Here is a 26,041-nt window from a genome sequence, read left to right as displayed (position 1 = left end):
TCTCTGCGTGGGTGTATTACATAAATGACATTGTGCACTGTATATGTACACAGATTAATACCTATGCATTAAAGAGGAGGAGGGAATACAGCCAGTGCAAGCATGGCTAGAGCACCTGTAGCACATTAAAAACCCCTTCCCCAAAAAACCCCAAACAAAAAAATTCAGCCCCAAAAAATAAAAAAAATAACACCAAAACCAAACCCTAAAAAAATCCCTCCAATCAAACAACAACAAAAAAAAGCAAACAAAAAAAAAAAGCAACCCCCAAAAATAAATCCAACAAATGAAAACCCAACCCTCTGTCCCCTCTATAGCAAAGGGCCTGAGAAACACATGAGCACAGTGGAAATCTGGGGTATTTTGGCTGCAGGGCTGTGCCTGCCTGGCTCCCCCTGGGCCCTGAACAGCCTTTGCTCCAAGGTTTCAGCTACTCCTTCCTTTGGGGGTTAATTTAATTAATTAAATTTCAGCCTCAACAATCCAGAAGGCAGAACTTAAACACTGACCTTTTCCTTTGCTCAGATCCAGCACTAGATTTTACTTCCAACACCCTTTTGTAAATTGATATTATCTAAAAATAAATATGCAAAAAATTCTCCTAAATTGATGAGTAGCTGCTGCAGACAATCACGAGAGCAGCAGCAGCAGCACATCACAGATCTGAAAAGACCTGCCTGGGCTTCTTTGAGCTTCTATTTAAAATCCAGCAAAAGAGAAGGTTCTGCCACTAAGCTGAAGATTTTTTTTTTCTGTGGATGGGTTTCTGGGTTGTTTTTTAAATTTCTCCTATACTTTACAGGTTGGATCATGGAAAACGTTTGAAACATCCAAGTGTGAAACTGGGAGATGAATTTGGTCTGTTCTTTTACTCAGCTATAGCACAGAACTTCTGACAAGGCAACTTTTGGCCTTTAGAATATGTCAGAATGTCTCATTCATCAGACTGCACTAAAAACCCCTAATATGTGTCAGATTCTGGCCCAGTGACAGCTTTGAACAATCCAAAATAGCTTTTTGAGGCGTGTGAGCCAGTCAGTCCTGCTGAGAGCTCCCTAACAGGAATTCCCCTCTTCAGCAAGGCTGGGCCTCACTTTTGTTTCTGTAAAAATCAGCAATTAAAAAATTAAAATGAAAAAAAGGCCACTTTTAAGGCTTGGCCAGGGCACCTGCAGGGCAGAGCTCACCTTCTTCCTGATGGTCCTGAAGAGATTTCTGTTGGACCAAGCCATGCTCTGCAGGGATTGTGCAAAATCTTCCTTGAGACATTGGGGAACCAATTTTGAGGCTGCTCTGCTGTATTCCCATCCCCTCATTCCTGCTGTTCACGCTGGTATTCTGCCAAGTTTACTGTGACACAACTGAAAACGGGATGAATTTCACTGTGCTCTAGAGCAGAGCTCAGGCTCTGCATTCCCAAAAATATCAGCATTCTTTGTTTATAAAACCAGGAAAGATTACTATGGAATTCCTACAATATTATGGCTATCTTTTACTGTACACTGGTTACCCACTCAGAAGCCTTTTTATCCCTGACTCCCCTAAATATTCTAACTTGTACAACTGCAGGTGGCAGTGGTTACCTGGAATGTGCTAAGCAGGAGTCAGGACAGGATATTCTAACACACGAAGCAAAACATAACAAAATGCTAACTCTCATGGAAATGGAACCTTTCCAGGAATTGCTGGTAGCTTTGCAAAGCTAAAGAGGCCAGGTGAATATAAATAAGTGTCTATTTTCTCTGGAATGTATGGCTTCTGCAAGATGCAATTATTTTCCTCAGCAGCTCGGGTGAGTAAATGTTCCAGCTGCTAAATGAGACAAGTTATGAGCCAAGAGCAGGTTCTACATGGAAAGAAACAGCAATGATTTGTTAGAGAGAAAATATCTAAGGTGTGTTCATACACTGCCTAAATACTAACAAGGATCAATCATAAAATCTTTGGATTTACTGTGACTCCTATATATTAATCTCTGGTTTACCTGGGTTTATTTTACCTTGGGGCAGGCATTGCAACTGCTGAATTGCTCTTTTCACTGGTTGGTTATGAGAATCCCTCTCCTTCACATTCCTATCCAGTCTGACAAGAAAAATGAAGGAAACTCCTGGATTCAGCAGAGATCTCCTGTCTGAAACACCAACCCCAGTGCTCAGAGCAAACTTTGATCCTGGACTGGCTGAAGGCTGAGCGAGCTTGGCTGCCTCAGTTTCCTACAATAATAACATTTCTCAGGAGGGCTTTGAGACCTGGAGAGCAAATCCCTGTCAGTGCCCTGCAGGACGGTGTTATATTCCATGAATACATATAATGTAACTCTGTTCCCACCCCCAGTGCCCTGCCCAGGGACGGCTCCTGTCTCCCCCCACGGATGGATGGATGGATGGATGGATGGACGCACGGACAGATGGGCTGCAGCAGGCTTGAAGTGTTTCCTCAGACAGATGCTCTGTTCCAGGAGAACAATGAGGGCTCTGGATGGAAGGAAGGGTGTCCTGCGTGCTGTTTACACACAGAGGTGGCGAGCTGCTCAGCCAAGGCTGTCGCTTGGTGCCAATTCATTGTTCCTTGCACTGAGTCTCTGCCTGGAGATGAACTGCAAAGGAAGCCAGAGGTTGCAGGGGCGCTGGAAGGATCTAAGAGGTCACTTGTGGAAGGATTTGGTAAAAGTTGTCTCACAAATCTCTTCTTCTATGTCTGACTTCTGGCAGGGAGTCCAGAAAATTCCTTCCTGATAATTTCGTTAACTGGGAAATAAAAGAAAGAGGAGGAAACATTAAAGCACTTCCAACATCATGACAAGTAAAAAGTAAAAGCAATCCTTGGGCAGTCAAGCTGCAAACATCCCCCCTGCATTCGTAACTCAGTTTTATTAAAATCTAAATAATGAATAATGATCCTGTTTGCCCACATTACACATTTTGGGAAGGCAAGGGGGAAGGAGGGGAGAGAGGGGGTTTCACTGTGTTCAGTGTGATTCAGGTGCCATAAAACAGAGAGAGGGATGTGCCCAGGGCCTGTCACACACACTGCCTGTGCCACAGACACTGCCCTTACCCCGGGGAAAAGGAAGGAACAGCTCTTGCTATCCAAGCATTTCAACACTTCCACTGGGCTGAACGAAAAATACTTTAAAGAGAAAAAGGCCAGGTGTGGAGGAAATATAGGGAACAGTGATGAAAACACAGACACTGCAATTCAGGTGGAAAAGGTTGCATTTGGGTGGTTTATGATTGGTATTTTTTAATCCCACTCTAGACTCTAGCTGCTTTACACCTTTATTATCATTTATTTGCAGAGTGGAGCACAAACAGCCTGCACTGTTTGTGGGAGAGGCTGGGACAGGCTTGACAATAAAGCTCAAGAGAATACACTGAAGAGCCCTGCTGTCTGTATAAAAGTCAGAACAATATCACTTTAATTACAACAGCCAATGTCTCCTGGCAACTCTTCACACTCACTTGCCTAAAGCACTCTCTGGCACCTCCTGGAACAACAATTCTCTCTCTAGAATTCAGGTGCTCCCTAGAATTTAGGTGCAGAAATCTCTGCACTTTGATAAGAGAGCCCTAAACCATGAGCAATTGATGCAGAATCCAGAACTGCATCTTTGGGGCTCCATTTCACCTGCAGCCCCTTGGTGCTGTATCCATCACAGTGTGGAAACTGCTCAGTTACTCTGACTAATTTGCTTTTAAACAAGAACATTAAATTTTCTAGATTTCAGACCCCAGATCTAAATGACTTCTCCCTGCTGATATTTAAGGGCTGGAACAGGGACTAACAAACCAAAGCTGGCCCTCGCCCAAGACTGATTAATCCTCAGGTTTGCAGCTCTAAGACTCCTCTATATTCTATCCAATTTCTAAAAAATGTTTATGAGAAACATTAATTAACACAGTATTAATTAACATAGAATTTCACTACTTTCCCCTATCTAAAAGACCTGGTGCCCAGTCTGTGGCAAGTCTCTGGGAAGGGGAGCACATGAATTAGTTTTCAGTATTTACAATTCATGGTTTGAAATCTCCTTCCTCTCTGCATGCTGGGATTTGTCTCTGAGGAAGTTAAATCAGTATTTTTGCAAAGCTCCTGGATGTGGGGGGCTGTACTCCAGGAACTCCATGCTCAGAAATGCCACCAGTAACAACAGCCCATGGCTCAGCTTTGCCTAACTCCAGCTGGAGATGCCTGATTTGAGCCAGATTGAGATGATTTGGGCAAGAAAAGCAGAATTCCTGCCCAGCATGCCACCTGCCAGTGCCAGCTGCTGGCTCTGGGGCGAGCTGTGGCACAGCAGGAAGGTTTGGGTGCTCGGGGAGGGCTCTGTGCAGTGCAGGGCAGCAGCCAGAGGGAGGGGAGGTCGGTCCAGCCTGAGCAGAGCCTCCTCTGCTCACTCACAGCTTCCTGCCTGCCCTACCCAGGAAATGACAGGAGCAGCTCTTCAATGGAAAGTTTTCACAGCCTCGGCTAAAAATAGCAGTGAGGTAAAAGAAGTGGGCACCCACTCTTAGAGGGTCATTTCCTTTTGAGAAACAAGTGGGCTGAGGCTGCAGGCAATTTATTTATCAACACACTTGTTTGTGCTACCAAAAATACCACAGATGAGTTTTACCTATTCCTTTTATCTATACAGTCATGGAAACAGCAGAGCCAGCAGTCATCTGCCTCTAGGAAGGGTTAAACATGAAGTGAAACACAGCAGATAATTCAGTGGGGCTCCCTGAAGAGGCTCTGAGTGTCCAGCTTTGGTTGTTCCCTCTTTAGGGCCGGCTCTGGGCAGGTGAGATGCTGTGGTGAAATGCTGACTCAGCCTGCAAACTTCACTTTCCCTCCCCTGAGGCCAGCAGTGGCTTCTGTGGGCTGAGCTTACAGGGGCTGCAGCCTGAGCAGGGCTGAAAGGTGCAGGGGAACAGTGTGAGCATTAACCCAATGGACAGGCACACCCAGCACCGCTCCCTCCAGCTCTCCCACATGGAAAATTGGGGGTTTTGTGAGAACCTGAGGGTCCAGAGCTCCCTGTTATCCCTGGCCTGAATGTCCCACAATCACCCTGAGCTTCACCCAAATCCAGTCCAAGAGAGGAGTGTTAGGTGCAGGTGAGGCTGGGCATCACTAGAGTGTGTCAGGGCTTGTCCCAGCACTAAACCCTACAACCAGAGTCCCTAAAGGCAAACAAAATGTGAATTAACAGGAATGATCCCAAGGCATGGCTGGAAATCACCTCCAGCCCGAGGCCAGAGAGGTCACACATCCCTGGGGATCTGCTCCAGGACTGAGAGCACGTGTGCCCACAGCCAGGTCTGACAGAGGGCTGCACCAAAGCAGGAACTGAGCCTGGACCAAAGCAGAAACTGAGCCTAGACCAAAACAGCAAACTGAGACCGGACCAAACCAGAAACTGAGCCTGAACCAAAACAACAAACTGAGACTGGACCAGATCAGAAACTGAGCCTAGACCAAAACAGCAAACTGAGACTGGACCAAACCAGAAACTGAGCCTGAACCAAAACAACAAACTGAGACTGGACCAAAGCAGAAACTGAGCCTAGACCAAAACAGCAAACTGAGACCGGACCAAACCAGAAACTGAGCCTGAACCAAAACAACAAACTGAGACTGAACCAAATCTGAATAGACCAAACCAGAAACAGAGCCTGGACCAAATCTGGCTTAACCAAAGCAGCAAACTGAGCCTGAACCAAATCAGAAACTGAGCCTGGACCAGATCAGAAACTGAGCCTGAACCTGAACAGCAAAGTGAGCCTGGACCAAGCCAGCAAACAGAGCCAGGACTAAGTCAGCAAACAGAGCCTGGACCAAATCTGGCTGCACCAAACCAGAAACTGAGCCTGAACCAAACCAGAAACTGAGCCTGAACCAAACCAGAAACTGAGCCTGAACCAAAACACCAAACTGAGTCTGGACCAAATTTGCCTGGAGCAAATCAGCAACTGAGCTGTGCCTAAACCTCAGAGGAAGCCCAGAGCGTGTGCTGAAGCTGCTCTTCTGAACTCCCAGCTATCTCTTCTTGGCAGTGTGGTTAAAATGTATCTCAAGTATCAGTTGTCATTATTTGCTCATTTCTAGCTGAGAGGAACAGGAGATGATGTGATTAATAAATAAAACATTGTTGTTTAAGGTGCCTGGCACTGGTTGCTCTGGAGCACACCACTATTGATCTGCTTAATGAGAGAACTGATTAAATGAGGCCACAGGCACACATGCAAGATAGTGAAAGATTAAATCATAAAGAAAGATATTGAAATCACAGCTGCCAGCAGCCATGCAGGTCAGGGAAACGCCTGCCTGGGCACCCTCAGCGTGTCCTGTGTCACCTGCTGCTGCTGTGGGAGTGGGACAGAGCCCTGGGGTGCCAGGGAGGTGACCCAGGGGCTGCTGGAGTGTGGGGGCAGTCTGTGTCCCTGGTGGGCACCAGCCCTGCCCAAGCCCCACTGACAGCCAGGCCTCCCTCATCCTCCCATGGAAACTGGGGTGTGCTCCTGTGGGTGACACTGGGCTGTGTGCCAGCAGCCCAGGGACAAAGGGAGCCCCTTGAGGGGGCAATGGCACCCTGTGAGGGTGCCACACTCACACCCCTCTGCACTGTGCCACCCACGCATCCCAGGTACCAGGGATGCCACGGGTGTGCCACACAGGTGGCACTGACCCTCTGGGACAATCCCACAGATCCTCTGGGTACAAGGGATGCCATGGGTGTTCCATACATATGGCACTGACCCTCTGGGGACAATCCCACAGATCCCCTGGGTACCAGGGATGTGGCACTGACCCTCTGGGACAATCCCACAGATCCCCTGGGTACCAGGGATGCCATGGGTGTTCCATACATATGGCACTGACCCTCTGGGGACAATCCCACAGATCCCCTGGGTACCAGGGATGTGGCACTGACCCTCTGGGACAATCCCACAGATCCCCTGGGTACCAGGGATGCCATGGGTGTTCCATACATATGGCACTGACCCTCTGGGGACAATCCCACAGATCCCCTGGGTACCAGGGATGCCCTGGGTGCCCCACACAGGTGGCACTGACCCTCTGGGACAATCCCACAGATCCCCTGGGTACCAGGGATGTGGCACTGACCCTCTGGGACAATCCCACAGATCCCCTGGGTACCAGGGATGCCCTGGGTGCCCCACACAGGTGGCACTGACCCTTTGGGGACCCTGCAGCAGTGAGGGCTCCTCAGGAAGGCTTGGCTCAGCCCAGTGGCTCCTCCCTGCAGTGCTCCATGGCCAGCAGGAACTGGGACATGCAAAGCAGAGCCCTGGGCAGGACCTGGTGCAGCAAAGCCGACCCTGGCTGGCACAGTGCCCTCAGACCTGCCCTGCCTGGAAGGATGGGATCCTTTAGCCCAGCATGCACAGCCCCACCTCTCCTTCCCTGCCCACCAGGCCCCAGCTCTGTGCTACACAAGTGGGGAAGAAAAAGAATATTAAAATAAATAAAATTAAATAAAACTATATATTTTAAATCTCTACGCCAAATAAAAAGGGGCATGACTTCTTAATTGAAAAACTAAATAAATAAAGATTAAGAGAAACACACAGCTGGAGAAAAGGCAGAAAAATACCAATTACCTTTCTTTTTGATTGCTTGGATCAAAGATCACAGTCATTCTTTTTCATATAATGTTTTGTATCCAGCTAAGGTGTGTATCTATCAGCTCTGAAAAAGATTTGCAAAACCATTTTTGAGAATAAAGGTAACCTTTGACCTATGCTGCATGGCCAAGTGTTACAGCTTTCAGCTACTCTTCCATTTGAGGGTTAATTTCATAAAAGGACATTTCAGCATATACAACACACAGGCAGAATTTAACCCCTGACCTCTCTGTTTGCTCAGCTCCAGCACTAGATTTTACTTTTCCCCCCTCTTTTCTCAGCTGATATTATCTAAAAACGGATATTCCAAAACTTACAGTCCTGGATTGGTGACAAAAGGTGAAAAGCTGATGATTGTCTGAGACTCCAGGGGTCCCTGGGACCTGTGAGCCAGGTCAGACTCGTCACTGCCTTGGCAAAATTCACTCCTGAAGTCAACCCAGTGCCCAGATAAGATCCAAACTCAGTCCCTTTTAGCTGAGAGATCCAACCACAGTGGCTGTGAAAATCAGACTTTGCCTTAATTGTACAGAACTGGAAAGATCTGGGCAAAGAAATCATGAAAGTTACAGTCCTTGCTTCAAATGCAAATACAGTGACTTATTTTCCTCAGGAAAAGGCAGTATTTAAAATTTTCTGCCTTTTTAAAATTGCTTAATCTTTTTAGATTTCTTTTGAATTCACCATGAAAGAATTTAGCACTCCTGCAGAACCATGTGGAAATAATAATAAAAATTTGCAATATTAAGGAGTAAAAAGTGCTTCTTAAAAACTCAGTTTTGAGTGCAGGATTCAGAAGTGTCTTTGCTGCTGGATTTCAGGTGCCTATATATAGAAAAGCAGTATTTTGCTTGGCTCCCAGGGATTGTGCAGCCACGTATCATGCCCTGGAACCTCCCACTCAGTACACAGCCTATTTTATACTCTGCATTTGGAAAATAGCTCCTGCACACAGGGAGAGCACAGCGACTCCCTGGCTGGGAAACGCCACTTTGGGTGCTCCAGGCACAGGAGCCCAAACCAACAAACTGTGCTGGGGAAAGTACTGGGAGTGTGAGGGGTTGTTCTAGAAACCAACAGCAATTCAAGGCTTTATTCCTGGAAAATGGGGATACACAATCACTGAGAGGTTCTAAAGGTTTAATTGCACATCAAACCCAGGGCTCCCTCCTCACTGAAATAATGCCAAGGGATGCACCCTGCATCTGTCTTGGCAATTTTCTGTAACCCATGGAGTCTGTGTCACCTGAGAGCCTCCTCCACGCCCTCCGGCCCAGCAGCAATCAGCTCACCCCCACTAATTAACCAAACTCTTGGAAGAGGTTGCTGACCTCAAACTAAGTGGCAACTCAAGTCCCAGGATGCATTTTTGCTGAGGGAGTATCAATAGACTCCAATCCCATTGGCATCTTTCCATGAATTTAGCAACATAATACAGATATCTGATGAAAACAGCATCTAAATAAAATGCATATTTTTGGCTAAAGCCCATCCCAACTGAAATCAATATCTGAACTGCTCTGGATTTACAGGATCTGGATTGCACTATGACATTTCAATATCCTTCCCTTATATTTGAGCACAGTGCCAGAGTGTGGTGCAAAAATCAAACAATTGGTATCTTTAGTATTGTCCTACCCAAATTTAACAGGAAGCTGGGTGTGCCTGCAAGAAAAGAGCAAAAAATAAAGATAGCATTTCTGCTAAAAAAAATGCAATGCCCTAAACACACTGTAGATCAAAACTAGCAGGAAGGAAGTACTCAAAACACAAATCTGTCTGTGACACCACCTCAGAAACACTAAGGGTTCTCTAAGCACTTTCATTATTGTCACTGTACTTCCAGACAAGTTCAACAGCCTCAAAGCTGGCAGGAAAAGTGACCCAGAGGGGAATGGGGGGACTCCAGGCTGGGGACTCCAGCTCTGTCATCATCCTGCCAAAGGGCCTGGCCAAGCATCCCTGAAGGACCAGACCTGCCACAGACCTGCTTTGGGCTGCAAAACGCACAAAGGCTGGGAGGTCACGCTCCTGGAACTCCAACAATCCTGCTCAGCTGAGAGAAAATGGCCTGAGAGGTGACAGCCTGCACAGGATGAGCTACACCCTCTGCAAATGCACTCTGCTGGCTGTGGGGATGGGGCAGAGAGCAGCACCCCCAGGAGCCCTGCAGGGCTGCTTTGAAGGCCTTGGGCAGGGCTTGAGACCCTTGAGAGCCCAAAGCACCATCAGGTGCTGAGCTCACTCAGGCAGGAGGACAATTACAGCACAAATGACACGTTCTCCTGCAGAAACAGCTGCCAAAGGCTGCCCTATGAGCTGAAGGGAACAGTGCTAAGAATGATGGGTGCCATTTGTGGTGCTTTCAGTTATTTCACCCATTTGATCCCTGTTTGAATCTACTGAGTTTTCAAGGCACTTGTCCATGCCCCAGGGAATTGTGATATTGCAGGACACACATGCACACACGAGCTGGGATTCTATCCTGGCTGCTGGCTGCAACACCACAAAGAGCAGTTTTTGCTCCAGTGTGATTTCCTGTTTGCTCGATGGATTTCAGCATATTGTCACCACTTTTTTCATCAGGCAGTTCTGAGACTGGTGCAAGTCCTGCCCACACATGGACTGGAGGAAGAAGAGGAACCTTCAGGAACAAGTTCATGTCCTTTTCCTCCTGCCCCAGCAGGCTTCAGCAGATGCCTGTGGGCAGCCCTTGGAGCTGTTCTGCAGGCTCAGACCCCCTGAGCTGGGTTTAGGGGGCTGTGTCAGACACTTGGAGCACAGCTGGGAGAGGCACCCCAGCAAACTGGGGTGTTTCTGCTTCTTTCAATCTCATTCTCTGAACCCTTCCTCTGTCCAGAGCCCTGCAGACACTGACACCAACCCAAGGATGGTGCTCAGGGTGGCACCCAGGGCCAGGCACTGCCCAGGCCCTTCCCAGGTTACTGACCAAGGACTGGCTCTGGGTATCAATGCTGGCACTGCCAGAACTACATGGGCATGAAAGAAAAGCTCCTGTATTCCTGTTCACTATGATGGTGATAAATATCCTGTGCTTGATCAGGCAAACCCCTGAAATCTGTTTGGTCACCACACAGGAGGCAGAAAGGGGCTGCAAGGAGCTGAGCTGGCCCTGTGCAGCTCCTCCACCAGTGTCAGCAGCTGCTTTGGGAAGAGTACCTTGCAAGTGGAAAACTAGATCAGCCTGGGTGTGATGAGGAACTCCAGGCCACCGTGGATTTGGTTTGTAGTAGCTTTCCATAACAAAGTCTTTTTTTAACTGACTTTCTTTCTGCTCACATATATTTAGATCTGACTTTCATTCTGCAGCACTCTGATGCCAGAGAGTTTTGGCTGCAGCTGCAAGGAAGGGACACGTGTTTGAGTCATGGAGTTGGCTCTCTCTCCTTGATACTCAGTGAGTTACTGAGAAAAGATGAAGTTTGTATTTAGCTTTAGTTTACATGCAACAAGACCAAGTAAAATATTCCAAGTAGAATGAGCACATAATAAATAAATACACAAAAACTTATACCAGAAGGGGATGGAGTTCATTTTATAAACCATGTAACTTGGCTAACCCATGCAGAAATATGAGGCTCATGGACTGAGACTTAGGAAGCACAAGGCAAGAGCCCTCATTTTGTCACTGCTAACTCTTGACTGTGCTGCTGCAAAGCACAGGGGGGGAAGTTGCTCCTGTCTGGTTTATTGGGCATGGTTTGGACCTCGGGATTGATCCAGAGCTGCTGAGATAAGCAGTGCCATTTGTACTAAGACACATTTCTTTTAGATCGAAACCAGCACAAGCAGAGGAGGTTGGTGATGCCTTTTCCCTGCAGCAGCACCTCATGGTTTAAAACCTGATGAAATTGGTGTTGGACACCACAACAGCTCTAAAACAGCAACTGCAGGGAAAGCACACGAGTAACACCTCTCTATCCACATGTCACTGTGCAGTTTCATCATTCTCCTAAAGTTAACCTATTTACTGGGGCAGGATGAGTCATTCAGCAAAGTGATTCAAAAACAGAGAGAGAAAAGGGAATGGATGCAAGAAAGGCATTTTTACAGGAAATAATTGGGGGGAGGGCAGAAGAGCAGCTACAGCACGTTCAGGATTAGCTGAAAGTACAAGATAGGCAATGCTGCTGCTTTTTTATTTCTGTCACAAAGGAACAACCAGAACAAATATTTAATTGAGGGGAAACAAACCATGTAACAAATGTTTAATTAAGGGAAAACAAACCATATTAAGCCTTCCCTTTAGGCAGTTTTGCAGGGGATGAACAGTCAATAATGGAATCTGTTTCCCTCCCTTGAGCTCTAGTGCTTATGTCTATTAATCCACAAAACTATTCACTGGCTCTAATTCTCTGGCATCTTATCTTGTGCTGTGTCCTCACTCTGCCACGTCCCCTCTGAAGGGCTGAGAGCCCTGCAGAACCCCAGCTTCTCCCCACTCCAGCTTGCCCTCCTGACATGTCTGACCTGAGTCCTGAGCCTGGTTCTCAGGGGAAAACAGCAGAAAATCCCTGTCCTAAGGTAACAGGGAAGATACACAAGTGGCCTGTGAGGAATTCTGCCAAGCAAACCCAGACATGCAGATCTCCCTGTGCCTGCAATCCCTCTGCTGGACAAGCAGCCCCAGCCCAGAAACCTGCACGAGGCATCTGCTCCCATCTGCCTGATTGTCAGCAGGACCATGGGCACAGCACCACTCTGAGCAGGGGAACACACAAAATCACTTTCACACACGGATTATTTCTTCTATCGTGCGTCCACATCCTTCCACAAATGAATATTTGGGGGAAGATTCTTCCCCCCTTTGGGAAGTGCCTCCAAGGGCAGAGATGGGCAGCAGCTCTGCAGTCCTGCCAACAGCAATCCAGCACTTGGGGGCTGCAGTTACTGCTCAAAGGCAGCTGGAAAGCATCCAGACCATGAAATATTTAACTGCTTACTGACAGAGTGTTACAATTCACATCTAATAATGTTAAGGAGGTGCCACATACAAGATACTGTGTGTCTGCCCACATCCAGCTGTTTGCTCTTATTTTGCACTCTGACTGCAACTCCTTTGAGAGAGGAACTGCTTTTTTTAACTTTAGAGTCAAAGCAGCATCTGCCACAACAGAGTGCTGAGGTTTCTACCATAAAATAATGTGCTAATAAAAATACTATACAATACTATGGGGTGTATGTATAAATCAGAGACCATGAGACAGACCTAATTATAAGAGACAGGGATAACTGGAAAAAGGAGTGCAAAAGACCAGATACTGTAACTGGGTTTACATCTTGCCTCAAGAAGGCCAGGAACATCTGACAGTAAACAGCTTGAGAGAACAAGAAAAATGTTATCTGCATCATCCAAAGCCTTCAAACTTTCAATCTGAATCAATGGCTTGAACAAGAAAACTTTTGTTTCCAATATGAACAGAAGATGAAAGAAAAGAAAAAGCATTAAAGGAAAGAGAAAAGAAGAGCTACCAATTACCAGAAACAGAATGAGCTCCTCCATGTCCAGCTGAGGTTCACCTTCAGCTGAAGTGCAGCCCATACTGCTGAGGTTGGGCAATTCCCAACCTCACCACAACAGCAATAACCTACATTTGCTCAGAAATTAGCCCTCAATTATTTCCAGATCTCCCTCAATTAGTTCAGATATCCCAATTCCAGATCAAGATGTAGGAACCACCACCCAAAGAGACTGCCCCAGGGAATCCTGCCTGGGATTTCATGATGAGCCATGCCCAGTTTTCCAGCTGTGAGGTCTGGGAGCTGTGTGGACCCCAGGCCAGGCAGGAGGAGGTGAATCCTGTGCTCAGGCAGTGTCCCAGGGGCACGCTGCAAGGTCTGGGATGCCTGGCAGGCCCATCCTGATCCCTCCCCAGCTGTGTAACCACGTTTTCCTTTAAACACAAGTGTGCTCAGCCAGCTCACAGCTCCGTGCCTCATACTGAACCTATTACTCTGCATTTAACCATGCACTGCTACACTTCCTGGGAGAATTCCAACCCACCAACAGCGGCCTTGGAACCACAGCATGATAAAACACCCTCTGCCCAAGAGAAAGATCAAACTCGCTTAGGTCTGACATGATCTCATTGGAGCCCAGCACACACTCAGCAGCAGTTGGCAGGCCAGGAATGGGGATTCAATGGGAATGCTGTCTGTCCTGCAGAGGGAACCAGCCACGGACAGCTGGAGCACACAGCAGCAGCAGGGCCAAGGGCACATCCCCAGCCATCCCTGTGAGCAGTGCTGGCACGAGGGGGGCTGCCAGCAGGACAGAAGTGGCCTGGTCACTCACACAGAGCAGGGCCACCACACGGAGCCTGCAGCAAGGCCAGTTCCTGAAGGGACCTGGGAGCTCATTCTGAACTGGAGCACTGGGGTGACACACCCAGCCATGTGTCACATCACACACACACAGGGACAAGCACGTGTCATCCTCAGGATGGGGCACAGGCTGTGCCCAGCACCTCCAGGAACACCACAGGGAGTCCTGAGCAGGACTGGGAACAGCCTTTGGGATGGCCTAAGGGAATGGCCTTGGGATGGCCTAAGGGAACAGCTTTGGGATGGCCTAAGGGAACAGCTTTGGGATGGCCTAAGGGAATGGCCTTAGGGATGGCCTAAGGGAATGGCCTTTGGGATGGCCTAAGGGAAAGGCCTTAGGGATGGCCTAAGGGAATGGCCTTTGGGATGACCTAAGGGAATGGCCTTTGGGATGGCCTAAGGGAATGGCCTTAGGGATGGCCTAAGGGAAAGGCCTTGGGATGGCCTAAGGGAATGGCCTTAGGGATGGCCTAAGGGAACATCCTTTGGGATGGCCTAAGGAAGCAGCAGGACGTGTCCATCCTGAGCTGTGCTCCCCCAGCTCCAGAGGCTCAGACACCTGGCCATGGGCTGCAGGCCATGTGCAGAGCCTGTCCCAGCCAGCCCTGGCTGTCCCCTGGCACTGCAGGCCTGCTTGGCACGGAGCGCATGCCATGCCTCCAACCACACTGGAGTTGTGCCAGAACAGGCCTGGTGAAGGGAAGGGAATGTCCCAGGTACTACAAAAATGCCACATTAAGAGACCTAAACATGGCAGTGATGGGAAAAACCATCCCCGAGGCTGTGTGCTCCTGCTCCTCGGCCAAGAAGTTGAAATTTGCTCAAGCTGAAGTGGGTGGTTAAGCCTTGGAAACTTCAGAACAAGTTCCTGCTGCTGTGGGTGCTGGGAGAGGGCAGAAGGAGCATCACAGAGCTGGAAACTTCCCCTGTTTTGAACTGACAGCAAGCAGAGGCCTTGGGAGAGCCCCCTCAGGCAGAGCTGGGCTATGTCTCATGGCCAAGTCAGCAGCCAACATCCTGTTGGTGGGCTGGGAGTGTGCTCTGCCCTGCCTGGGTCACACACGGGTCACACACGGGGCTTTCTTTGGGGTCCCCTTGGCAGCACCGTGAGCAACCCCTCAGCATGACTAATCAACACTGAAAATAATCACCCTGTTTGTCTTTGGGCTGGAGATCACCACGGGGAGTGGCCACAGCCAGCAGAGTCCCCAGAGGGTTTGGTCACTGCCAACCCTGGCTAGGAGCAGGATGACCCCCAGGAGAGACAGGCTGCAGCCCTCTGGCCACAGCTCCTGTGACTCAGGAGGGTGGCTGGCCCCACTGGGGACTCCTCATTCTAGGTGCTCAGAAACACCCTCAGCTGTTTTCTTTCCCTCCCAGGGGTGTGAGGTGCCCAGCCTGGCCCTGCATGGGAAGGGGCCAGACAGCAACTGCGTTGGGCTTGTCTTAATTTGAGAATGCCATCTGCATCCAGCTGTCAGCCTTTAGGAAATCTGCTGGCCTTTGTCTGCCTCGTGTGGCTGATGCTCCAGCTGCACACCCAGAGCAGAGAGGTTGCTTGGAGGACCCAGACAGGAAAGGCTGTCCTGAGAGCACCCCAGGGCTCCCCCTCCTCACTCAGGTGGGAATGGGGCTAAACTCCCCTCAGTCACACCAGGGGAGTGGGGAGGCTGCACAAGTGTGTACTCATCAACAAAACTGCAAACCATTACGGCATTGCTACCCACTTGCTTGTTTTCTGCTTTTTTCCAGTTGTTTTTTTTTAAATCCCACCTTGTGATGGGGAAAAGCAATGCTATCTGTGACTGAGAAAGAGGACAGGCTGGATCAGAGTCTTGAAAGGGCAGGGCAGACTGCAGAGTTATAAGCAGGTGGAGGCTTGCTGAGACTTATTTCCAAGGAACAAATCTTTAACGGGGTGTGGGTTATACGTGTGAAAACAGGGTGATTAGGTTAAGTTAAGGGACAGAGCTTTACCACTTGAACAATTCTTCCATTTGACAGCTGAATATCAAATCCCCTGCTTTTATCCACAACAGCTCCAATTCCACACTCAGTTACCCAGGGACATGGACAAAACCATCCATCAGTGAACAGTCAGGTAAATACAAACCACCACTAACTGCAGCATGATCACAAAATTGGCCTTCACACCTTTCCTAAGCAACCACAGGAACGATGTGGGGTGATTATAACTCCTCATTATTTACTAAGTAAGCCATAAAATTAAGTCTAAGTGACAGCAAAGTGCATTTGGAGCAGTGCTGTGCCTGGGGTGCTCCCCTGGCAGGGGCAGCATGGCCCTGGAGGCAGCGATGCTGTGCAGGGCCCTGGGGGAAGGAAGGGAGGCAAAATCCTCTCTAGAGAATCCCCAACTCCTGCCGATGCTAAGCACATTGTACTTAAAATTCAACAAAGTAGAAAAGAAAACACATAGTGTGGGCTGCCTGTAAGGTCACTGAGCCAAGGAGAAGGAGCTGCTTTAATTTCCCTTTTACCTGGAAAGAAAAATAAACTGGAGAAAAAAAAAGCAGCCCAACAAAATAACCCCATCACCTTTTCTAAGGGCTGGGAAAAACCTGCCTGAGAGGGGGGATAGGTGCAAACACCTCGTTGAACACGGGCTGTTTTCCATCCCCAGCAGAGGCCTTGCTGTGCTCCCAGCTGGGCTGGACACAGGCGGAGGGCTGGGCGAGGAGCAGGAGGACGTGAAGCTGGCTGTGCTGTCCAGAAGATGAAAACACTACTGCTGTTTATAGAGGGAAACCCAATTCGTCAGCCCAAATGAATTCCTGGGCTAATCCATGCAGGCTTCATGTTTTCCACCAGCCCCAGCCACTGTACAGACTATCTTTAGGAGGCACAGTGTGTTTGGAAAGGAGCAGCTGGAAAGAGGGGACGCTTATGCCAGCTTGGAAGGCTCTCTGCTATGGAAAAACAGGAATGCTCTCTTGGGTCTCCCCACAAAATTAAAGCATCTTCATCCAGAGCAGAGCGATGCCAAGCACAACAAACAAAAGCGGCTTTCCCCAACTCTCCTGGGCAGCCTCGCTCGGGGCTCACAATGGTTTCCATAGAACTTGTTTTGCTATCACAACAAATTCGAGCTGTCCAGCCGGCATGGCCACGCTGTTTTCAAAGACAAGAAAATTCATTTCCTCACTTCTTGCCCTGCCAAAGCATTTCTGCCTCCGTGCCACAGACGGGGGCTCCCCAGATAACCCAGCATCCGAGGGGTGGTGGGAGAGACCCCAGAGGCACCCAGGGGCTGTGCAGGCTGCCCTTTGCTAATCCTGAGAGGTTCTGTGGCACTCAGGAGCTGGGCAGGCTGTGCCCTGTGCTACCCCTCATCCTGCAGGTCCCATCCTGCCAGCCTGAGCTCGGGCACTGCACCCATGTGGACCAGCAGCGTGTGCTCACTCAGGAGAGCGCGAGTGCCTGGTGCTGCTCACACAGACTCTGACACCAAGGCATCACTGCAGCCTCACTGGCATCAAGGGCTGGATCATCTGCCAGGTTCTGGTCCTGAGAGCTGCACTGCAATGTCCCTGTGGGATCATTTTCCAGGTTCTGGCCCCGAGGGCTGCACTGCAACGTCCCTGTGGGAGAGGCTCCCTCCAGCCCCTGCACTGACACTGGTGCTCAGCAGCAGCCTCTGAAAGCAGAGATGTTTCCCTGCATGACAGACTGCAGGAGCACTCAGTGCTGCATCTAAACCAAGACTGTTATCTGAACAACCTGAAGTTCTCTGAAGCCATAATCTTGATCTAAAATTTACATTGGTTTTGAAAAGCTATTAAGTGTAACCAAGAAAAAAACAAAGGCCCAGAGATACTAATTTCTAAAACAGACATAGCAATAGTTTTGTGTTTTAATAACAGCCTATAAAAATTGTCCTGAAGAAAAATTTTTATAAAAAACAACGGCATTTTTAAGAAAAGGAAACATGTCTTACAACACCACTAAGTTATTTGAGGGTATGAAGCTGCAGGATGGCTTCAGAAGAGCCCTCATGTAACCCAGCCTACCTAGCTGAAAATCAGGGTCTACCTGCTGGAATCTTAGATGCTGCAATCTTGGACTCCTTTCCAAGGAAAGAGACAGCACCCACTCAAAGCAAATGAAAGAAGAAATCAGATAAGAGAAAATGCAATGCAGTTTTAAGGAAGAAAGATACACAACCGAAACTACAATTAAAAATGCAGCTGCTAAAAGTTCCTCTCATGTTTGCCTCACTCCTGATTTAAGCCTGGATCTGCCTGATGTCTGGTGTGTCCAGGCTATTTCCAGCCTTTGCAAACGTCATTTGTACAGAATTAGAATGACTTCATCTGCAGTGCCTTGAACTGGGGCACTTCCCTGAGTCCCAAGCTCAGATTCCTCTGCTGGTGACCAGGGGCAGAACTGGAGGCCCACAAGTGGCTGATGAAAACCCAGCTCTGGGAGGAATCTGACCCCAAAGGGAATGCAGTGTCTGCTCTGGCCCCGTGGCTGGGGAGTTTCTGGAAGCCAGATCCCACCAAAGAGCTGCTCATAATGACAGATGCTGAGCCCAGGGAGGTTTAAGTGTCACAGTACTTTCACCACCGACCCCCATACTTATGAAGTGGTTCCCCCTTCTTTTAGTCATTCTCACTCTTTCCAAAGAAACTTAAAAACCACCTAAATAAACCAGCAGCCATCCATTGCAAATGTCACAGGAGTCATTCCTGTGTCTCACTATTTGTCCTACATTTGACTCCATTCATTCAGGGCTGATGAAGTCATCCATCATTAAGAAACCAAACCAAACCACACCACACCACAATTTGGGAACCTTTGACTAGACTGCCCTGGCAGAGCTGGTCACAGGGAATGATTGCAAACTCACACTTCTCTAATTCACTGCTGCCTTTGCCCTCCTTGCAGAGAGTCAAAGTCACCCCTGAGGAGGGACCACGTTGCTGGCACAGCTTGTGCAGGGTCCCAGCTTCGTGCAGAGCTCAGGGTCTGGTGCACACCCAGCCCTGTCCAATGCCACAGCCAGGAGCAAGGGACAGCCCCTTCTGCCCTTTACTTCCACACCTGACAATTATCCACGTGGAAGAACTCCCCCTCAGGTGCAAGCCTAGCACTCCAGCATCCACAGGCAGAAGTCAATCATCCTTTTCTCACTACATCTGAATTGTAATCTCACTCTAAAGAAGCAGTGTTTGTTCAGCTGAAGGCAGAGGTTAGTTTATATTTTGGAGTGCAAAGTTTCCAAACTAAAAATCCACAAAAGGACATGGCTTGGTTAAAATGGGAACTGTGTGGATTAGGAGAACGTGTAAGAAGACGAGGAGTGTCAGCCTTGTTTGTCACTGGGTCACCCAGAGCTGCTCGTGGTGCAGCTCTGTGATCCTCAGTGGTTTAACTCCAGCTAACAGTAGCTGAAGATTTAACTCTTTTATACCTAACACTGGCAAAACCCAACTCAGACCAAGTTTTCTGTCATTTGCAGACCATTAGTCATGCAAATTTGCAGGGATCAGAGTTTTAATTCCAAACAGACTGCAGCATCCCTTGGAGATGTGCACACAAACTGGAGGATACGAATGCTTGCAAAATTGGGAATCCTTGGATTTCAGGTTTTTGCACAGACCCCTCTTAGAGCGAGGAGTCATCTGTGAAATCCCCAGCTGGATGTGTGCCCAGATTTCTGTGCTTGCAAAACTGCAGCATGGGGACTCAGTGATGATTCAGACACAACTGCATTGTTTATACATTTTAGGTTTCTCTTGGTAAACACAGAAAAAGCTGTATTACAGAGCGAGAGTGTGAAAGCCAGCACCTGCCTGAAAATCCAAACCAGCAGCTCAAGTTTTATGGTCTCAAGTATTTGTTCTTCCCCCATCCATCCTGAGTCTCCCCTGGCACAGCCAGGATGTGCTGCATGCTTTTCACATCAGAGGAGCTGCAGTGACCTATTAGGTCATGGAGCACCTCGCACAGCCAGTGCAGGACTGTCTTGTACATCTGCTTTAAAAATGCCTCTAAGCACTCCCTGCATCCAAATGTGAGCACAGAAGTCTCTTGGAGCTGGTGAGGAAACTGCAATAAAAGGGTTGGGCAGTGTAAGGCCATAGCAGCTTCTGCTGGGCAGAAAAGCAGCTCTCACTGCTCTGAGTTCTCACAAGAAAACTAACTCAGATGGGAAATTCAGATGATTTGTCCTCATTTTCTTAATTTAAAAACGGCCAGAGATTTATCAATAAATACTGATTACAAATTATTATTATATTTCTAGATGTATAGTTAATTACAAATAAATTACATTATTATTTATAACAAACTATGAAAAACAGGTGGAAAAAACCAGATTTTAAGCTAATCAATTCTAGATCTCCATTCTTGTGAGACAAGAGGTCTATACAGACAAAAACTCCCCCACCAACTATCCCTACTCCTTGGCAGGAGGAGACCTAAGCTGAGAAATTCTGCTTGTGCAAGTAATGCTGAGAATCCAGGCATTTTTCTACAGTAGAAGACTCCATAACTGCCTTTCAGTTTGCACCATAAAAAGATTGTAGATCTTTAAGATGGTTATTCTTGCCAAGCATTTTATTTCACAACAGTTAAAAAAAAATGTGCAGATGTTTTCCAAACTTTTCCGAGCAGCAAGGCTCTGTGCAGCTGCTCCCAGCATTTCAAACTGCAGCTCAAAAAGGAGTCGAGTCCTTTTCAGGAGCCATTGCAGGAGGAGCTGAATCCTCCCCATTATTACATCGAGCTTTAAGGGGAGAAAAGCTCTTTCCCCACCTCTGCACATTCCCAGCATGAACTCAGTTTGTACCAAACGAAGCTGTGAGGAGCAGCAATGCCAAACCCAGGCGTTCAGGGCTCATGAGTCAGGCCTCCAGCAATCATGAGACTGGTTTTTCAATCATGCAATCAACCTCCCGCCCCAAAGTTGCATCAGTTTTGTCTGTCTCAGTTTTGAAAGCCCGAAACACGCCACTTGTATTTTTAACATTTTCGTTTTTTCTTGGATAGGACGTAAAAAGATCGGTAAGAAAAGTTACACAGGGACTTTTAAATTGCTATTAATATTCCAAGAACTGCAATGAAATTTGCAAAGAATTAGCAAAAGCCACGAGCTGCCATGCGGACGTGAGCTATTCACTGATTAATATTCAATTACATCATGCTCGTTCTGAAGGGGAGCTAAGAGGATTTTAGGATTTTCCCTATTTGTGAGGGCAAACACCCCCTTGCTGCAGGTACCAGGTCCCTCAGCAAAGCCTGCTCCTGGACATGAATCCAGCTCAGGGCATCACCTGTGCTGGGAGTTACTGGGATTCATCCTGAGGGGCTCAACAGACCAAGCAGGCTGAGCTCTGCAATTACTGCCACAGAAAAATCCCTTCTATTTCCCCACATGTTCCCATTTACCCTGTTCCCAGGAGCAGGAACCAGCCCCCTGCCCTGCACAGCCACCCCAGCACAAAGCCCTGCTGCTGTTCCCTGGCTGTGCTGATCCCAGGCTCTGACACCAGCAAAGCTGTGTCTCTGCAAGGCTTTTCACCAGAATAGCTGTGTTAGCAAAATAAAATTAAAAACCAAAAAAACCCAACCACCTTAACCAGCCCAGCTCTGTGGTGAGCTGCTGGAGTGTAACACAAGCCCTGCTCGAGGTTTGCAGAGAGCACTTCTCTGGCTCAATGCAAAATGGAGACTTCAGCACCAGAATGAGTTCATCCCCTTTCCTACTTCACATGGTTTTGTTATAAACCATTTTCTAGCTGCACACCTCTCATCACCAAAGTCCTCATTTTTAAAAACTGCTGTCAAAACTGGTACAACTCTGACTGCACTGAAAGAATTTCTGTGTGAAGCAGCCAGAAGATCACTTTTCCTCACACCTGCACTTGCTCACACAGCAGCTTTGCTCAGTCTCCAGATTCATCCCCAAGAAATGAGAATGTTTCTGCAGGCTGGCCCCAGTGCCAGTGACCTGCAGCCAATGCTCACTGCTGGGATGCACCTCCTGCTCTCTGACAGGTACAGCACGACAGGAGAGAAAGGAGCCAGGAGCTCTGCCAGTCCTTGCCCTCAGTGCAATGTGATCTAACCACCTCCAGCACAGCCAGTGCTGCTCCAGCTCCTGCACACCTGGGGGCACCTGGAAGTCTGGGATTCTCCAGGAGAGCCACAGTTCCACCACTGACTTCTTGCCTCAGCTGGAGCCAAGTCCCTCAAAGCTCTGATCCTGCTTCACCCAGCTGTGAGAGCTGGGGACAAGCCTGTCTGCCTCCTTCTGCAGTGGAATAATGTTAATCCATTACCATTTCCCTGCACTGGAGTGAAAAATGTTATTGTTATTATCCCTTTAAATTGAAAGTGGATTGAAGGAATCAAAGTAAATGTACGGTCTATTTTGGCAGATGCCTCCCAACAGATGGGTGTCTATGGTCTCCTTTGTAAGAACTGTCTGCTGCCTGTGATTCAGACTGTCTAAGGAATGCCATGAGCCTGGACTAAATGGACAGCAAGTCTGGGAAAGGACTTTATTGTGGTTTAGAAGCTTTCAATTCCCAACTGCACGAACAAGTTCTTTTTTTCAAGTAACTCTTTGCCAGCATTTCAAAACTATCATTGCAAATGGCCGGCTGCCTCCCAAAAGCTGAGTGCTTTCAGTGATAACAGCCAGCCTCCAAAGGGGAACGTGCCCTGCTCCTCAAAGCCCTGAGCTGGGCTTTGGTGCCCAGGGAGAGGCAGCGGTGCCTCCGTGCAGCCCTGGGCTCCTCTGGGCTCTGCATGTTCCTGTGTGCTGCACAGGAAACGCTTTGTCACACAGCGCCTGTGGGCACTGCCTGCACCAATTACAGATTCCTGAGCTCCAGAACAAAGAGGTGCCAGTGGAACGATGGTTTTAATCACTCCGTTCATTTTCTTCCTTCCTCTAGTGCTGATTTGGGATGTAAGGGTTTTTCTTTTCCTCGCTTTGTTTGGGTTTGCATGCTTTGAGGCTGCTGGGAAAGGGCAGTCTCCAAATGGGGCTGGATTTGTCTGAGCTTTTAACAGAGAATTTTTGCTAGAGGTGAAGAAGAAGAGCAGATGGAGCCTGCTATAACAATACAAATACTTAATTCATATTCAGGTATGCAAGTGTAGGGATTTTTCTGAGAATCCATGTCTGTGCTACTAACACAAATTAATTAATGCTTAACTGTACAAGAGGGAAGGATAAAGCACTTTTTAATGATGGTAAACTGAAGTGCAGGGAAGTTGAATACTTTGCTGAAAGACCAAGCTCAGACTGAACCCAGACCTTCCTCCTCCCAGACTGATCCTTCTGCTTCCTGCCAACAGACTTGAGGGGTTTGGGAGCAGAACGATGGTTTTTCCTCTTTTTACATTGCCTCTAGAAAACAAAGGCACAGGACAGGGCATGGAGATCCTGACACAAACCCACAGAGCAGTGATCCAAAAATAAAGCTGCAGTGTACTGAGGGAGGGCTGCAAGGTCCCAGCAGAGAACAGAAAATCTGTAATAATGTGAGTCAGAGCTCCAGGAATGAGCCTGATGAATACATAGATTTGCTAGAGTGTTTGAGCAAAATGTTTTGGAGAATATACAGGCTTCACTCTTAGTCAAAGTCTGCCTGAGCAGAAGTGACCACACCTTCTATGAAAAGGAGTTCTAATTAAAAACAGAGCATGGCTTTTTTAGATGCAAGTTGTTGCTCGAAACTGAACCCCAGCCCATTTGTAGGACTCAAATTCACCCTGTCTAAAATGCCAGCAGACAAGAACATTCCCCTCTGCCCTGCCTTGCTACTTGACTCCGTGCATGGACACAAGATGGAAACAGCTACAAACCAAGCTAAAATCTGTCCCTAGAGCCACCAACCTCTGTGCTGTCTGTGCAGGGGCTCAGGACAGGGTTTAGAGAGAAAAGCAGCTGCTCTCAGGCAGCAGGACCCTGCCAGAGCAGCTCCAGAGCTCAGAGGGTTCCCTGTGGACCCCCAGCTGCCAGAGCTGCCTGTGCCAGCCCTGCATCCACGGGCAGGGCCAGCAGGATGCTCAGGACGTGCCAGAGCTCCCAGCACTGGCTGGCACAGGGAGCTCAGCCCTGCAGCAGCACTCTGGGCTCTGACAGGGTTTGCTGGAGTACTCCTGCCCAGGGAGAACAGAGCTGGCCTGAAAGGAAAGCTTCCTGCTGGATGTGATGGAAAGAAGTGAATTTCATGTCACTGTACCCGGGGACAGACTGAGGTTTTCTTGTACTGAATGAAAGAACACAGGAAGGAAATGCAGGGATGAGATGTAACACACTCTGAGTGGCGCTGGATGAGCAGAACTGCACACTGAACACTCAGCTTGTCATGGAGGGGATCTGAGGTGCTGGGTGGTGTGAGGACCACACTGCACATCCTGCACAGCCGCTTTCTAAAGAAATATCTGACGTATCTCGAGTTTTCTGCGAAATACCTGAGCTCACTATAAAACATCTCTCTGATCAGCAGCCTGATAAACCACTACACAGCATCTGCCTTGCTCCTCTCCTCCCCAAAGGACATCACTGTGCACCAAAAATACTTTAGAGCTGCTGTATCCAGCAGACTTGGGAGTGTCAGATGTGGTCAGGCAGTTACTATTTGAATAATGACAATCATTTTTCTTTGCAAAGATCTCAATCTAAGGCAGGCAAGCTGATAACACTCAAGCTACACAAGCATGATCTGTGTGTGGAATTGAGCCTCGTGTCTGTGTCCCAGAGGGGGAACTGACCCTGCAGGAGGAGCTCAGTCAGTGCCCCAGCCCTGGGCCACCCCTTTCAATCCTGCCCCACCAGGGGACTGCAGACAGTGCTGCAAAGAACTACATTTGGGCTGGGTTTGTGCTTTAAAGAGTTAATCTCAGTGCTCTGAGGGCGCTGCAGGAACTACATTCTATTTGTCAACATATTGATGTGGTTGTTTGGGCAACTTTTACCATCGTGGGCGGTTTGGTTATGAACAAAATTGAGATGAGGCCTCGGCCGAAAGGAGCTTATCACTGTGTCACCCCATGGCTTTCACTTGCATTTGAGGCTGGTCCCTGCTTGCCAGCCTAGCCCGGACACCTGATGCACCCCTGGCACTCAGGGACACTCCTGCACTATCCTCACTCCCCACGTAATTCCACAGGAATCAATCTCTGAGGCAGAGCTGTGTAACAAAGGTTCCCCTGTCACTTTTTCATGAGCAGCCCCCTCCTCTGGGGACTCTTCCCAGTATTTGCCATCAGAAAGTTACAGATCTATCTATTTTACACAGAAATATGGAGGGGTATATGTGTAAAGGCAGTCCTGTGTGGCAATGCTGAACTTGCATCAGTCCCTGATGGGTGCACATCCAAATCCACCCTCTCTGTCTGGGCAGTGAGCCTTCCTTCCTGCAAGCCTGTTTGGCACCCTGGCTGGCAGGGCAGGGCTGGGAAGCTGCATGAGGCACCACAGCCTGGGCTGAGGCTGCACAGAAAGAGGAGAAGAGGGGCCAAAGTCTCCTTCCACAACGCAAGTGGCAGCTCTGCACATCTGCAGCAGGGCCAGGAACCAGCTACAGCTCTGCTGAAATGGTCCCCAAGGGCTGGGGAGGGCACCAGCTGGCACCAAGCACTCCTGGCACATGGCAAAGCCCATGGGAGGATGGTAAATCCTTGCCATCACCTGCCTTGGGCTCCAGGCTGGTTTGGCTGCACTCAACCTGGAGAGCCCCCAGGCCTGGAGTCCTGCAGAGAGGAGAACAGCTCTCACCTTTTCAAGGCAGGTTAAATGTGCTGCATTCCCAGTGCTTTGTGCCCTGGGGAGCAGTGAAGGCTCTGAGCAAAACCAAGCCATGCTCCCAGGAAGGACAAATAACATCTTTTACAGTAGGGAGAGAAGACAACAATGAGGGGTGCTGCCAGCACTGACTCCAGGGAGCTGAGAGGGGTGCAGAGAAATGACAGTGGTGTCAGCTGGGGATGCTCTGGGCACTGCCAGGACAGCCCAGCACCCTCAGCCTGCCCACCCTGAGAGGCACTAGCTCCAGCAATGGGGAACTGCCAGTGTGGGCCAT

General features: G+C 48.6%; 1 protein-coding gene across 2 annotated transcripts in view; it reads right to left on the bottom strand.

The window, feature by feature from the left end:
* Positions 1 to 129: 129 nt before the first annotated feature.
* The window catches only part of NFATC2 (nuclear factor of activated T cells 2), a 73,586-nt gene continuing 47,674 nt past the window's right edge, over positions 130 to 26,041 (bottom strand). The window contains exons 10-11 of one of the 2 annotated variants that reach the window (XM_026796445.2): positions 7,608 to 7,695; positions 130 to 2,747 (exon numbers count right to left, since the gene is read on the bottom strand). In XM_026796445.2, the coding sequence (XP_026652246.2) occupies positions 7,652 to 7,695 (44 nt within the window). In that variant the 3' untranslated portion in view covers positions 130 to 2,747; positions 7,608 to 7,651. The remainder of the gene's footprint in view (positions 2,748 to 7,607; positions 7,696 to 26,041) is intronic. The other variant, XM_026796446.2, reaches the window with a different exon arrangement.

The sequence above is a fragment of the Zonotrichia albicollis genome, chromosome 17, assembly GCF_047830755.1.
Source record: "Zonotrichia albicollis isolate bZonAlb1 chromosome 17, bZonAlb1.hap1, whole genome shotgun sequence".
Lineage (NCBI taxonomy): Eukaryota > Metazoa > Chordata > Aves > Passeriformes > Passerellidae > Zonotrichia > Zonotrichia albicollis.
The sequence above is the reverse complement of the archived record's forward strand: the minus strand, read 5'-3'. Positions and strand labels throughout refer to the sequence as shown.